Source organism: Alosa alosa, chromosome 15, assembly GCF_017589495.1.
Source record: "Alosa alosa isolate M-15738 ecotype Scorff River chromosome 15, AALO_Geno_1.1, whole genome shotgun sequence".
Taxonomy (NCBI): Eukaryota; Metazoa; Chordata; class Actinopteri; order Clupeiformes; family Clupeidae; genus Alosa; species Alosa alosa.
The window spans coordinates 5,779,594-5,796,366 of record NC_063203.1 but is presented as its reverse complement, the minus strand read 5'-3'; the positions used below and the strand labels follow the sequence as shown (position 1 = coordinate 5,796,366).

Genomic DNA, 16,773 nt, shown 5'->3' with positions numbered 1-16,773 from the left:
CATTTGAGTGCTGGAAAGAATGGCATTTGGATCAATGCAATTACTGTCTATACTTAATTGGAATCATCTATAATCCAGATATCCTTGGCAGAAGTCTGGCTGAAGAGGGGAAGAGTTAATTACCTGCCTGAGAAGACACTTTGAAAAGAAATAGGGAAAAATTGCAGCACAGCTGCCAAGAAGGCGAATGGCAATGATGTGTGGCAGGCAGCGATGGTAGGCATTTGGGCACCTCCAGCTCGACCACCAAGTCCCTCTATTACCACTCCTGTTAAGCATCATGACAACTGCCATACCAACCAAACACCAATTGTGAACTGGAAAAGGTGAGTTCACCAAAGTCTATACTGTTAATATTTAGACATAAATAAATATTGCTAATTGCAAATACATCTTCAAATGTTAGAAAGAATTGATAGGAAGATACAAAGCGGTTGGTCATATAACAGAAATAAGATTATCCAATTACTCCACAATACCACTAATTTCCAAACATCATATAAAATTACAGTTGATTCATGGCATGCATGCATGATAAATGTGAAGCATTATTCAATAACTGGTTGCTGAATTTTCATTGTTATAGGCAGAAGGCTCAGATAGTCTCCCATATTCCTGCCTTTTTTCAAGAATGTTCCTTTTGTTAAAATTCACTATTTTATCATTAAATAAAATTAAACTTATACATTATTACACCAGATTCATTTTGCAAAATGAAAGCTGCTTTTCTTGATAAGATTGCATATAACATATGCTTATGTCGTATAAATTGCCCCTACTCTGAATGGATGTAGACTTGATTCAGACAGGACGTGCTCTACTGTGCTGGCATTCATCGATTGTGTAGCTATGAAAGCACCCTCTGAACCATGACGTGTTGGAGCCATATCTTTTGACTTTGAGATGTGTCAAGCTTCAGATCCTCACTGCTCTTTACAACGCTACCTTCACAACAAAATGCAAGCAAAGCCTTTCCCAGGAGGCACAAGGGACTTGGGGCAGGACTGATGAAAATTGTTTTAATTAAAGCCTATTTTTAAAGATTGTTGAAGCAGACTTCTGACCTTGTAAATACATTTTTATTAGTGCGTCTACCCCATTTTATCCATATAATATGTGGCAAAATTGTTACAAACATGCAGCTGAAATATACACACACACACACACACACACAACATACAGACTTCTGGACAGAATCTATCCCATAAATCTGACAGACTATCAATAGTCCTTTCCATTCATGTGTAACTTCAAAAATGTAGTCAAGGTCATGTCTTAAACTAGAGACCAAGCCGAATGAATGGGCAGTATGTTGATAATCCTCACACTCCGTGTGGTCTTGTGCTACAAAGGGGTGAGTTCCAAATGCAGGTGTGTATTTAGGAGGATTTGGGATCTGTGGTCGGTGTTTCTGTCTGTGTCTGGTCCCTCAGTGTTGATGTCGTTTCATCTGCTGCTGTGTTGGTTTGCTGCTCTTCTGCCAACATTTTGGTCAATTTCATGGCCAGTATAGGGTCTCTGTGTTCTGCTGCCACCTGCAGGACAAGAGGTATTGTATACTCAAGTCAAGATCATATTTATTTAATGTACTTTCCTGCTACAATATATTTCTTTATATTAACAGAAAAAAAAAACTGGATCATCATCAGTGGATCATACTGTAACGGATAATGGTACATCTTCCCACAAGAAAATGTAGGCAGCTCAACAAATGAAACATCAAGGTTTCAAAGAAACCTACTGAATAATTACACAATTTAACACAATAGTAGGTTTGACTTACATCATGCTTAATGACAAAAAGAACATGTTAATGGCAACTAGTTTGGTTAGTCAAATGCGCATGTGTGTTTGCCGATACCAAGTAGAAATACTACCACTGATCGAGTATGGGGCACTTGCTTATCACAGAACTATAATTAACAGACAACAGAAGAACTCACTGTGGGACCACCCTTTCTCCTGAGTATAATGCCTTCTGCCAGAAGTGCCTTACTGGTCTCCTCAAAGAGGCCGTCTTCTTCAAAGTTTCCAGAGCTTTGCAATTCATTGTACTTCTCCACAAACCTGCCAAACACCAAGCCAATGGATTGATCATTTTCTGTATGTTTCAGTATACAGTCATAATGAACTCTAGTCAGGATTGTACTCCTGGGCTACTTTTTGGTAGCCTGGGTGCCATTCCGAATTTAGTCCCGCCCACAACATTTGAGGTTGGGAAGTTCGGTCTGGCATTGCTCCATTGTGGAGCAAGTATGCTCGCCCTAGATCAGGCGGACCAATCAAATCGGGCTTTAAGATGATGGACAGGTGAGCAACAGCGCCTGGTCTATCACGTCATCTGAGCACGCTTAGATTAGGCTTATGTTTGAAACAAAAAAGCTGTGGCTAGACGGATACATGGCTTTTAAGACCCCATATGGAAAATGCATATTATTTAATGAGGTTTTATCACTGAAAACGATTATTTCTGAAAACTTTGGCCAGAGTTGAGATGTGGGAAAACTGGTGGTTTCACTTTCATCAAGGGAAAACAGCGCTGTTGCATTGCGACATGTTCCCTCGTTCGTTTGAAATCTCTGATTTCCCAGCTGTTTAACATGTTTGTAGCATATCAGTGTTCAACAGAATTATTTTTAAAAACGGAGGGGATATAGGCTATCTGTTTTTTCCTAATAGCCTACCCTAGTGCATTATCTCTTAGATTTAAGCTAATGAGTGTTGTAGGCTAGGAGTTATTGACGGCACTAACTTTTACAAAAGACCAGAAAACAATGTTAAGGCATTTGTGAAGAAGAAGGATGGTTTGTGTGTTTTCTAAGCTATTTCGTTGCTCTGATTGGTTAGGTCTATCCAATTGAGTGCAGAGGCATTCCCCCCCTGTATCGGTTGAAACACGCCCCATAATTATGTCCCAATGGAGCAGTATCAGACTCATATTCTGACTAGAATTGAGTATGACTACGTCAGGCTAACTTTTTGGTAGAATTGTAGAAAAATTGTAGTATTGTTGTCTGTGGTATTTTTCTAGTCATCTATGACTCACGGCAAAATTCTCAGTTACCCTCAGGGGAGAAATAACATTGGAACTTGAATTTAAATGCAGTGCTACTTTGTCACAGAATAAACAAATCTATCGGAATTTAACAATACCTTCAATTCAAGATTAGATATGATTCACGACTTTAGGTTCATGATGCAATTTTCTCACAATGTTTTTACTTGAATAAGCTGCAGTCGGTGTTTCCCACAGAAAATATGTTAGTTAAGGTGTCTGACCAGGGGGAGGGGCATATGGGCTATGTATAGCTTAATATTACTATAATATAATATTACTATAATATAATTTTTTATTATAATATTATATTGTTATAGGCTATAAACTACTTATATAAAAATATAAAATACTGTATTTCTGATTATTTATTAATGACAGCAAACATTATGCAGATATTATAGCCTAAGTGCTGTTAAGCTACATTAGGCTCCAATAGATCTTTCTGTCTCTTGCTGCTTCAGCTGTCAGCAGCACTGGTTAAAGCCTTGAAATATTATAAACAAAGTAGCCTAATTGGCTAGCTCATTATAGTCTAGTACTGGTTGGACTGTTCAGTTTCCCCACGTGGCTTCAAAGTGTAACTCTGGGGTAAAGACAACCTAGGGTCTGTTTACGGTAGTTAACAACTTCAAACTTTTGATCGAGAGCAAAATTATGTTATGCCGTTTTGAGCAAGACTGTTGATTTGCATTATCACTGAATGGGCTTACAGTGATACTAACAGGGCAAGGTGCCACGTCACTATTTTATACCACTAACAATGCTCAAAATATTATTACACTTCTGTGGTGGTGTGGTGAGGGTTTCTACAAATTTGTGCAAGGGGCATACACATCCCAGAGATTAAAGTGCTGGACTCAAAGAGACTTACAGTAGATGGACATGAGTAAAAAGTCCATACACTGGAGCTCCAATTGATAAGATGGTTTAATCACCACAAGTGTAACGTTTCAGGCCACACTGCCCTTCCTCACACAAGGTTGCCCTTCCTCAGACAAGGCTTCTACAGACAAACCAATATATTGTAAACGTTGTGTACAGAGAGGTTACAGTATAACTGTAACTCTAATCTGTATCTGTAGGAAGAAAATTCCATGGCTTCCTGGTCCGATATCGTCAAATCAGCGGCTGCGTTCGATCTTGCAGCGCTGCGCAGATAGATTTATTTATTCGTTTATGGACAATTAGTTGCATCGCAATTCATTTTTTCATTTGGTTTTAATTTTCACACGTTTGCAACGATTTTTAACCGATTCACGATGCATCGTTACATCCCTACAAATCAGTGTAGAAGATATGTTGCCGTGCTTCCTTTACAAAAGAACGAAATGTGATTCATCAATCCACAATATTGAGACATACCTTTGACATGTTGACACAAAGTTGGACTTGGACAGATCGATCGTTCTTGGACCATTCCCATATGTGTCATAAAATTTCCTGCAAGTAGCATATAATATGGATGACTACATTGACATTGTAATGACAACATAAAATTTGACATGCAAATGAAACACAGATAATTGTTAATTGCTCATATTGTACATCCAGACAGTCTAATTATAAAATGACAAAATGACTGGAAATAAAAGATTCAAACTTACGCTCGGATTACATCTTCTCTGTAGAATATTTCTGGCACTTTATCCTCAGTATTTCGAACCGTCCTGGTCAATGGTTTCACGTAAAGCGGGTTTCTCTTTGGTGGGAATGCAGCGTACACATCGTACCAAATCGGTTTGTCTTTCTCTTTGATCACACCCGCACGCATTAAATCTCTCACTCTAAAGAAATAAAAACAAGGCTTTTTTAGAGGAGTCAGTTAATCAATGGTGGAAACTCACCATCCAATATTGTTTTCAGAACCAAAAGCTTTAGACACTTGTTGTAGCAGCATTCAAAACCTTTAATATCAAACGCAACTTTATTCTATGATTCTGTTGGTGTCATTTGATAGACCATATGAGTGCTCTACAACCATTTATTTTTGTGGTGATCCTTGTCCTAATCCTTGATCCAAATATGCAATAGCACTCCCTAGAACAGTGTTTTTCAACCTTTTTTGTGCCACGGCACACTTTTGACACTTAAAATGTCCCACGGCACACTAACATCCTGTGTGAAGAAAAAATTAACATACCATAGCCTACAATTTCAAATAATACACAGATATGGCCTTATTATGGCTTCTATGCAAGACCTGCTCAATAAAACAAGCGCCCCCTGTTTCATTTGTAGGTGACTATATCTAATTTAATTGTTGTTATGAACTGGATATGTGATGATTCTGTGAATACTGGATATGGGGCCCCCGTTGTACAATGCCTGCATACCACAAATAGTGTAATCATACAATCAATGAGAGCATGTGGTTATAAATTCTTTGATGCAACAGTTGCTTTTCTGGACCAGTGAGTGACATTTGAGTAATTTTCTGCGGCACACCTGATGATCTTTCACGGCACACTAGTGTGCCCCGGCACAGTGGTTGAAAAACACTGCCCTAGAATAAGCAAATGCAGTCTATTCAATGGAGACCTACAAATCAAATCTGCACTCCCAAGGTTCCATGAAGATTTCTGGTACCAGTGAGTAGCTATAGTAGTAGTACTAGCAGTAGTAAAGCAAATATGAGTTAAATGGTCACACATTCTGGCAGATGGGCATGCCCAACAAACCTGTATTCAGGTAGCCTACAGAGTAAAGAGTCTGGAAAATGTATCCACATGGTAACTCTTCATTTTCACATAAAAGCATCCTAAATATGTCATCTATTCTTGAATTTCCCCTGGGGATCAATAAAGTATCTATCTATCTATCTATTCAATCTTCTAAGGAAAAAAAAGGTGTAGGGCTTCATAGATATGTAGGCCTAGGCTACTGTAGATGGCATGGCCTGCTTCGAAGGTGAGTGCATAATCTGAACACTCTGTTGAATGGTCTTATTCTGTCAAGCAGACATGACACATGCATTATTGTTTTGAACATCATGTGTTGCTAACTTTTGGCCTTCCTAGACTTTTAAATCATCACTCTTAACATTACACAAAAGTATTCTGTTCATCTAAGGTTTGAAGCAATAGCCAACAAAACAACCCTACATACAAACCATGAAATTCTTTGAAGCTGCTTCAAGAAAGCCGCAAGCCAACTAAACTGTTAGGTCTGAGCTACACCAGGCGCGTAACTGAAGGGTTCCGTTCGCGACGCGTAAAATCCATTTTATATGAATGGTCTATTTTTTTCGAACGTACGCCCCACTGTCACGTCTGGTGTAGCTACTTCCATTGATTATAATGGAAGCTAATTGTTGCAGCAGACACAACACGAACGGAACGCGCCTGTTACGCGCCTGGTGTAGCTCAGCCTTTAGGTTACAAAAGGAATAACCCAATGACTATGATAACCTTGAAAGGGACCAAGCTGAATAGCCGAACGTACCGTGTGAACACAGTGCCGAATTTTTCAAGTCGACTCCCCGCCATGATATCATTCGATTGTTTAATAAATATCACCAAAATGTGCGCATGGAGACAATTCTATGGAAATCTTAGAAAAACATGTTAGCCAGCAGCTCTATTTACAAGTTAACCACTGCCGCCGCATGCAAGTACTGCACGACATCCGAATTGATGACGCTGTACGGTGCCTCTCCTAGGACAAATTGTACGGTTTGCAATTTTTTCCAAGTTTCCATAATAAAAGTTCTCGATGTTGTGTATGAACTAGTAGTAGGGGGGCCTATGTGTCTAATTTGGGGGCTTGTGGGATTCGCATGTTAATTTTTGGAGAGTATTATATCTTTGTTCTAGGGGTTCTTAAGATAAAAAAAAACATGTCTCCATTTTTTTTAAGGTTTTGAAGGACCCAAATCATAGGTCAAATTCAGAAAAGGTCAAATTTGGTGTTTTGTCCATAAACCTCACATTGCTGGTATTATAGCATAGGGTTTGGTGCCAAAAAGCAAAGATATTCTACAAGGTAGTGTGCAAAAGTGGACCACATAAACAATACAACATTATAAAACATTTTTTAAGAGCACAAAGTGCAGAGATCTCTGTTAAATCAAGTTTAATAGCCTTTTACATAGTACCAGCTGAAGTCTGTAAGGCCTTCCGAAGCCTATGTAAGTGTGAAGAAAAGAAAGGGTAAAGGATCAGCTAGACAAACAGATAGGTGTGTGTGTGTGAGAGAGAGAGAGAAAGAGAAAGAGAGACACTACCAGCATGGACGGATTATGAACTTTCAGGCCCCTGGGCCCAGATGTATTAAAGGGCCCCCACTAATTGTTGCGGGGGACATTTTTTAAAATTATTTGATGTGATTTCCTGTATTCTGGTGCATTTTGGGGATGGCCAATACTTTATTTCAATCAGATTCATAGCCTATGTGTTGATATTGAGGCAATGATTCCATGCAATGGCTTGGGCCCTCTGACTCCTTGGGCCTCTGGATTTGGGCCCGGTAGGCCCGTGCAGTAATCCATCCCTGACTACCAGTGACAGTTGGCTGTTGATAGCTGGTAGTGATAGAATTTAGAATATTGAATAACTTGAAGTGTAGTGCTCTGTTCTTCATGGTTGGTGATATTAGTGACCTTCTAGCCGTCTACATTTGAGCAAGCACATTTTCATAGTTCATGGTGGCACAGTCTAGTTTCTGAGGTGTGTCTTTCTGTTAGTCAGGTGATGGCACACATATTCTAATAGAAACAGATTTTGGGCTATGTATCCAGTGGCAGATATGTGTGGACTGGTGAATGACCCATCACTAGAGACATATGCCAAATTTCTTGTTTTTGTCCATGAGAGAGTATGGAGATGGGTATCACAGATCAGCCAACAATTACATTGTTATAGTACAGTTATTTTACAACCGAACAAAGCAGTTTGGCACAGGAACTGCTACAAATCCACCTGTAACAGTGAGCATCTGCAGCATGCTAAGATTCACTACTAGAAATCATGTGAAGCAGGCAGGACTCAGTGTCTTCAGAAAAGACGCGGTAGACCATCTTCTGAACCTGCAGCAACACCTGTAACTACATCAAGTCCATCTAGAGGGACACTTGTTCAGCAGCAGCTGCTGCCAGCATAGATAAGTGCTTCTTCTGTCAGAAGCAGACAAAAGAACGTCTTCATGAGGTGTCCTCTTTCAATGCAGGCAACCAACCAAGAACTATAGGTAATATTTTGAAGTCAATGACTTTTAACAGGTAGCCAGTGTAAAGATGCTAGGATGGGGGAAATATGTTCATATTTTTTGTGTGTGTGAGCAGCTGCATTTTGTATAAGCTGTAAGCTCTTTAGACAGGTATTATTACAGCCAGCATAATAGCATTGCAATAGCATTGCAATAGTCTATCCTTGAGATGACAAAACATTAATTTCTCGGCATCTGGTAAGGATAAGGACTTACTTATCTTTGAAATGTTCCTGAAATGGTAAAATTAAGTTTTGGTGATCTGTTTTATGTGATTACTTAGTGCTAGGTCCTGGTCAATTATAACTCCTAGGTTTTTAACACTTGTGGATGAAGTCAGTGGAAGATCACTATATGTAGCATGTGATGTGGATAGGATATCCCTCATCTTTTTAGAACCTAAAACCATGACTTCTGTTTTATCTGAGTTCAAAAGCAGGAAATTATTCGTCATCCATGTCTTTATATCTCTTATACATGTGTCAAGTTTGGCTAACGGTGTTAATTCATCAGGTTTTATGGAGAGGTATAGTTATGTATCATCTGTTAAACAACAGGGGCCTCAGTACTGAGCCTTGAGGCACTCCACATTTTACCATAATCTGGGTAGATTGTTTATTATGGACCTGTACAAATTGTTGACGGTTAGGAAGGTATGATCTAAAACAGTGTTTTTCGACCTTTTTTGTGCCACGGCACACTTTTGACACTTAAAATGTCCCACGACACACTAACACACTAATCCTGTGTGAAGAAAAAATAAACATACCATAGCCTAAAATTTCAAATAATACACAGATATGGCCTTATTATGGCTTCTATGCAAGACCTGCTCAATATAACAAGCGCCCTCTGTTTCATTTGTAGGTGACTATATCTAATTTAATTGTTGTTTTGAACTGGATATGTGATGATTCTGTAAATACTGGATATGGGGCCCCCGTTGTACAATGCCTGCATAGTGCATACCACAAATAGTGCAATCATACAATCAATGAGAGTATGTGGTTATAAATTCTTTGATGCAACAGTTGCTTTTCTGGACCAGTGAGTGACATTTGGGTAATTTTCTGCGGCACACCTGATGATCTCTCACGGCACACTAGTGTGCCCCGGCACAGTGGTTGAAAAACACTGATCTAAACCAAGCGAGTGCTGAGTCTTTGATGCCTATCAAATTTTCAAGCCTAAGTAGTATGTCATTGTCTATAGTGTCAAAGGCAGCGCTGAGGTCCAGGAAGACCAGTATCGATACAAGGCTAGGTTTTTTGAGGGAGGGCTTAATAACAGATGTCTTAAACGACTGCGGTACATGCCCTGATAGCATTGAATTATTTATAATCTAGAGCAAAACATTATCCAGGAAGGGGAGAGCAGTCTTAAGAAGGTGAGTAGGAATAAGGTTTAGTAGACTAGTTGTAGATTTTGATGAGGAAATTGTGGAGGTGAGATCTAATATGTTGTGTATATGTAAATGAATTAAATGTTGTTTGAGGTCTCATCTGTGGTTCTGTGATTTTGCTATCTTTCAGCAATGGAGTATGTGTATTTGGTGAAACTGATTGGTTATTGATCTTATCTCTAATTGTTTGACATACAACATACGATCATACTGTTAAAAATAAGAAAATAACTGTTTTGTGAACTTTATTCAACATAGCCAGTGATTTGGGGCAGCTGTGGCCCACTGGTTAGCACTCTGGACTTGTAACCAGAGGGTTGCCGGTTCGAGCCCCGACCAGTGGGCCGGGCTGAAGTGTCCTTGAGCAAGGCACCTAACCCCTCACTGCTCCCCGAGCGCCGCCATTGAAGCAGGCAGCTCACTGCGCCGGGATTAGTGTGTGCTTCACTTCACTGTGTGTTCACTGTGTGCTGTTTATGTTTCACTAATTCACCGATTGGGTTAAATGCAGAGACCAAATTTCCCTCACGGGATCAAAAAAGTATATATACTATACTTATTTAGGCGAAATGTATGGTGTTAATTATAGTGAAATATACAAATTCACAACAGGTAAAAAAAAATGAAGACATAATTGTTCTCCATGTTCAATGACCTCTAAAGACAGTCCAACCACTCTCCAAAAATTCACATTTTAATCCCACAGAAACCACATTCAGTAGGCCCCCTGACTATAGGCTCCGTATTGATTCAGCAATAAACTATTCAATCTAATGAAATAGTTTCAATAATATCGTGTTTATTAAAAGTGTCTTGGCTATTTCTAGGATGTTGACAGGTCCATCATGGCACTTTTAAGAGAATAGGCTAGGCCTTCTTTGTTGACTGCAAGCATATGGGACATAGTAGCTACAAACATAGCCTAGGCTACATTTTCACTTGAAACATCTTGGAAAAAAGTATTCTTATTCTTGAATCTGAACATTGAGTCATATGGAGGCAATCCTATGAGGAACACCTACTGTATTGTGCCATTTCAGGATGTTTTTATTCTTGAATAAAATGCGTTTTCACTATCACTAATAGGAACTAGGCTATTTGTCAAGGCTGTGGTGGGGTCTGATGTGACAGAGCCTGACGGTCAATCAATTTAATGGCAATTTCTCTGCCTGCGAACATGCAAGAATCAAAACTATTTGCATGTAAGCAGGGAATTCAGTGACCCCCTCGGACATATCAGAGAATTCCATTCGTTTCAAGTATATTTTAAGTGTGATGGGGTCCCTTTAGATTGTCCCCCTGAAAGAAGCAGGTAAAAATGAGAGGACTTGATCAATTTCAGCATCACCATGGTCAAATGATGTCACAGTCAGAATTTCACGTTTTTTCTTTTTTTTTTAAAACATCAGTCTTTATCACAACAAAACTAGGAGCCTAATGAATTACATATCATTTTATAAAACAACTCCTAGAAATCAATCATATAGTCAGTTTACCACATTTTTGGATTAGGCCTATAGCATTTTCATTCATTGAAACAATCCCGGGACAGGAAATGTGCGTTTCTGGTAGATCATGATAGTCTAAAGCCAGCAAAGTCTTTAATCATCATGAGGTGATTAAAGCTTATTCCTCGTAGACTCGAGTTTTTCACCATGCCCTCTATTTTATTGAGCAACGCGCCAAGGGGTGTGGCAATTAACGACCTAACGTCTTAGGAAGGAGGGGTCTGGCGCATTAGCCTATCTAATTATAATGCGCCATTATTATCCTCAGCCTATTAGCATCTTATTATCCTCCGCTGCGCGTCGGGGTCCGGTTCGCCCTGTCGGGACTTATTTTCCCAATGACGACCGGCGTTCTATACATTATCCCTTACATATGTACACTACCTACTGACCAAGGGAAACCTGGTCAGAAATCCGTGGCAAGTTGTTTATACAGTATGTTATTTCACATTATCAACAGTGATATGGGCGGGTGCACAACGCACCCTGCTTCTCTCATCCACAGGGACACACACCAGCGCACATCCATGCAAAACATTACAAATTACATGATTACAATGGGAAACATTATAATAAAGATATTACGAAATATATCTCACAATGAGTAGTTACTCACCATAATTTGCAAATGGGTAATGAAGGATAAAAGTGATTAGGGATCGTTCTTTATTTATAAACGGGGTCACCGGAGGAAAATAGGGGAGGGTCATGTCTTTTTATTCTTTGTTGAGGGGAGGGTCACCTAACTTTTTTTTGTCTAGGAGGGGGGGTCACCCATCTTTTGTATTAATGAAAACAGCAAAAAATCAAAGTGGCTTGTTTGATTGTTGATTTCTGTCGCCATATAACGTTCTCTTTCGTTCCATAGCTCTGTCAACATTGAGCAATGAAAATAAGGGATTTCCGGTTTTCTCCATAAAATAATGGAAAATGTCAACATCCGCCCCCATTAACGTTGGAAGGGTTGGAGCAACAAAGTAGCCTACTTTATTCACGCCTAACAGCCTATATCCATTTGGTCAACTTTATCCAGCCCTAAAAAAGCTAAATTTAACTTTGGTTTACTTGTAGTTTACCGTGTAGCCTAGCCTAACTTTAAACAATGTGCATGCTTATGAAGCATACTTGTGCTTCATTCATCCACACATCCAGCTCCTAACGTTTTGACAAGCATTTCTACCAATTGACCTTGTTCCTGCCCATCTCTAGCTTTGCTGTCTCCATCCTTTCTGTTTTTGTTGTTTGCAAAAAAATATATAGTAGGCCCAATTTATTGGTAACAAGCAACAAGTGCAATTTGTTAATCGCTGTCATTCTCTCTCCTGCCAACAAAAATGTGTTACGTTCCAAGTAGAAGTGCGTAATTCTGCTTCATAAAGTTGAACAAATACATTGGTCATATAAATAGCCAGTTTATGGTCTACACAGTGTAGAGTTGGTAAGTTATGGTAGACCAACTTGGAGTGAATATACAGGGGGATTTCTTTGGCTCTTAGCCTGGCAGGTGCGACGCGGAGACATAGCCTACTGGCGAACACTGCAAGCCAATGAATCGCGTGCTCTCCACGACAACCACGTCGTTAACTTAAATAGGCCTGTAGGTTAACATCACTCTGAGTTCGCATTCAAGCAAGCAAAACGATGATTTGAATAGCCTACATCTGTTTCTCTGGAAGGGCAAGGGGTAACAACAGGACAACACAGAGACAGGCCAGAATGCAGGACTAATGTTATGAGAGTATTACAGTAATATGGGATATTCTACGGGAAAATATTAAAACGGCAAGACAGCGGGGAAAAGTTAAAATGATAGGCCTAAACCTGGAAAAAGTTGGCATGTTAGGTATTTTTCGGTCCCTGTGATTATTTGTGAAATTGTGTAAACGGACTTTTCAAGTCATTTGAGAAGGAAGGAGTGTAGCAAGCTCCCAAATTGAGGCTCGTCTGATAAATTGAGTTTTGGATAATATTCAGCTTCGGCAACTTTACAATGACTGAGGAAAACTAGAGATGAGTCCATAGCAACAATGTTTTATTGTTTTATTTCATGTGAATACTTAGGCTACTAGAGGAGTAACTTATTTCAAGTAGGCTAATGCAGTTGCAGGAAGTGTGCATTTAGTTTCCATGCTTTCCACAACAATGTTAGTGAGTAAATCTGCTGAAATGGCCACCATCTTGGTGAAGTGTGATGTGTAAGATCAGAAAGCAGAGGGTGAGTTTAGAACGACAGTTTAAGTCGATATTTAGCGCTTTATAGCGTGGGTGGAAGGTATCGACAATTGGCCGGGGAGGGTCATGTCTTTTTTGAAAAGGCTGCTGGAGGGTCGTTGATAATTATGACCGCCGCGCAGCGAAGCGGCGGTCATATAGGTTTAGTCAGATTTTTTTTTTTTTTTTTTTCTTTTTCGCATGCCCAAATTTCCGTCAATGATTCCCGGGACACTGAAAGACCGGGGTACACGAAACTTGGTGGACATGTAACCCCACATGGATAGCATGGAACCATCGTTTTTCGTTTTGATCTGTAGCCCCCTGCTGAATTGGACCCCGAAAGGAGGGTAGGGCAGACACAGTTTTCTGTGAATATCTCGAAAACCGTAGGGTTTAGGAGGACCATTTTTTTTGTATGTTGATCTCAAGGGGCCATGTCAACCCATTCCATAACCACTCATTTCATGTATAGCGCCACCTAGTTAAACACAAAAAAGTAAAAATGAGGTGGTGTAATTGAAGGTATCTGTGACCTAACATAGTCAAAACTGCACGAAATTGGAAGTGTAGGATCATTATGACACCCTCTGTATGCACGCCAAGTTTTGTGGAATTCCGTTCATGGGGGGCCACACAATAAATTAATTTATGTTACTATACACCAACTGGCCTGTAGGTGGCCGGAGACAGTTTTCTGTGAATATCTCGAGAACCGTAGGGCCTAGGAGGTCCACTTTTTTTTGTATGTTGGTCTTAAGGGGCATGTCAACCCATCCCATTACCACTTATTTCATGTATAGCGCCACCTAGTTAAAAATTAAAAAGCAAAAAAATTAGGTGTTTTCATCTCAATATCTCTGGCTGACAAGGTCAAAACTGCACGAAATTAAAAGTGTAGGATCATTATGACACCCTCTGAATGCATGCCAAGTTTTGTGTACTTTTCGTTCATGGGGGCCTTACAATAAAATAATTTATGTGTACATTTAGTGACGATACACCAACAAGGATTCCGGGACACTGAAAGACCGGGGTACACAAAACTTGGTGAGCATGTACCCCCCACATGGATAGCATGGAACCGTCATTTTTCGTTTTCATCTGCAGCCCCCGCTGGACTGGACCCCCCGAAAGGAGGGTAGGGCAGACACAGTTCTCTGTGAATCTTTTATGGTATGTTGGTCTCAAGGGCCCACATCAACCTGGCTCATAATCACTCAATTGTGATTTGCCCCGGTAAAAAGGAAAATCAGTAGGATTAAAAGAAAGCCAAAATAAATATTCATCATCATCATCATGGCTGCATTTTCAGTATTGGCGTGAAGTAGTCGTTTGTCCACTAGATGGCGATCGTTGCAGTGAGACGTAATTTTGTTGGAAGTTAAAATGGGGTTGGAAAAAAACAATGGGCGCTTCATACAAGGACTGTAATTTACCGCAGCTTTAACATCTAATAAGGATAGGACGATGTTCACATGAAGTGTAATTCCCATTTCTTCTTGAAGCGAAATAAATCTGAGGATGTTTATCGGACATGCTTGGTTTTACTGCAGGTACGTTAATCTTGTAATATCAATAAGGACCTAGGTAATGTTACCGTTAAGCGTTGGTTGAGTGATGGAGGCATTTGATTTATTGCATTTGTAGAAAACTATAAATGCGGTTATACCAAGCAAATGTATAGCAGCACTGTTTGTATCTTTCGACTGTCATTTATTGCACGTGCTACAAAATCATTCTGTGCAATGGAAGATTTACCAACGTTACACTGGTCTGATACAGTTTTGCCTATACATGCGAGACTGAGACGCCTGTTTATTTTGTTTTAAGTGCGTGCAGGGTGTGAGAGGGGAATCGATGTGCTTTGATTACAGCTTGGTAGTTGTAGTCTGTGAAATTAGTGTGTGAAGTATCCAAACAATGACACCTTCATTTCATTATGGCTGCTTTAGCAAAACACCTTAAGCTACTGTGTAGTGGGTCCCATTTAGAAGTGGCTACTTCATTCAAGGCTTTCCTTGACTCATGGAGCTGCGTGAATGTTATTACAACTTTTCGCCACGATATGACAGTTTAAGTCCGCTTTGATACTGTAAGGCGAAGCCATTGGTTTCCAAAGGAGATTTTATTTGTGTCGCCAGCATAGCCTATTGACAATTTATGTTGTCAATAGGCCTACCTTATAATCCTACCTGTAGCTTAGGGAAGCTAACAACTTTCTATTAGGATCTAGTTTGTTAGTTACCGTTTTGTCATAACTCCCTGATGCATTTTTGCATTTAGAATAGCCAGAGCGTGTATATCTCAATCGGAAAATTAAACAATATCGGGTGCCTATGGACTAGGCTGGGTGAACCCAGCCTGATCTGCCCGCTATTTATTTTTGATTTCTTAAAAGATTGAGCTTGGTCTGATGAAAGCCAGACTAGCCATGGACCTCAGTTAAACAATGCAAGGGAACATGAATCAGCCTATATTTGCACTAACAATAACGGACAAAAGCTCTTCAACTTTGGCCCGTTAAAATGTGTATGAACAGTCTAGCGACGCATTTCATCAAGGCCCATTTGGACATGTCAGTTATTTGCACCACTGGTTAGATGTAAAACAGCATTTCGTTTCAGACTAGGCTACTGTTACTTAATTTGTGCATTAACAATAACGTTTCAGACTACTGTTACTTAATTTGTGCATTGACAATAAAGTATTACATGAACTAAAGATGACTAAAATCTTATGTAGAAGAAGAAACATTCACAAAAAATCCATCCATCCAAAAATGACCTTTGTTTTGATAGCTGTTGAAAAGCGGCATGGAACTGACAGAGATGTTTTTGTTTATAAATACATAAAAATAAATAAATAAATAACATTATGCTGATACCTTTTGCTTTTCCCAAATACAATGTAGCCTACAGGTGTAAGTGACCTTTCATCAATCCAGTTGCAATGGATGAACTGTGATGAACTGCCCTACTTGTGATTGTTTAGAGATTTTAAAGGTTTTATAACAATTCTACATCTTCTTTGGCTATTCTACAATCTATTCACCTTTTCAGCACCAGTAGGGTACTTTTCTGTGCAGCCAAGACACACACTCAGGCATGCCAAACAAGCATACACAAAAGTTTCAAGAGTGGGGGATGGAGTAAAATATGGAGACAAATTGAAGTGTGATTTATTTTCGCGGAACGGATGTACAGGACTGAGCGGCGGTCATATTTTGTACCGCTATGCGGTACATCTAGTTTTCTTGCAGACAGCGGAGGGTTATGCAACTTTTGATTGAAGCACTCAAAATCCCTCCGGTGACCCCGTTTATAAATAACTAACGGTCCCTTAGGTGAGAGCATGAAGCACAGCTGAAGATGCACTGATGTAGCCTAAGC

The 16,773-nt window shown here is 39.7% G+C and overlaps 1 protein-coding gene across 2 annotated transcripts; it reads right to left on the bottom strand.

Moving 5' to 3' along the window:
- Positions 1-1,005: 1,005 nt before the first annotated feature.
- Positions 1,006-6,695, bottom strand: mrps23 (mitochondrial ribosomal protein S23). 2 transcript variants are annotated; one of them, XM_048264911.1, is made up of 5 exons: positions 6,500-6,695; positions 4,663-4,842; positions 4,421-4,498; positions 1,944-2,067; positions 1,006-1,535 (listed from the first exon to the last, which is right to left on the bottom strand). In XM_048264911.1, exons 1-5 carry the CDS (start codon positions 6,541-6,543, stop codon positions 1,380-1,382), a joined length of 582 nt encoding a protein of 193 aa, XP_048120868.1. In that variant the 5' UTR covers positions 6,544-6,695; the 3' UTR covers positions 1,006-1,379. The 2 variants fall into 2 exon arrangements, with proteins under 2 accessions (XP_048120868.1, XP_048120869.1); XM_048264912.1 differs by lacking the exon at positions 6,500-6,695 and adding an exon at positions 6,168-6,256.
- Between the last annotated feature and the right edge of the window lie 10,078 nt (positions 6,696-16,773).

Coding starts and splice junctions, on each gene's coding strand:
- mrps23 (XM_048264911.1), bottom strand. CDS start 6,543: ATGGCGGGGAGTCGACTTGAAAAATTCGGCACTGTGTTCACACG. Junction 4,843..6,499: donor TTCGGCACTGTGTTCACACG/GTACGTTCGGCT, acceptor TTATTTCTTTAG/AGTGAGAGATTTAATGCGTG. Junction 4,499..4,662: donor AGAGAAGATGTAATCCGAGC/GTAAGTTTGAAT, acceptor TGCTACTTGCAG/GAAATTTTATGACACATATG.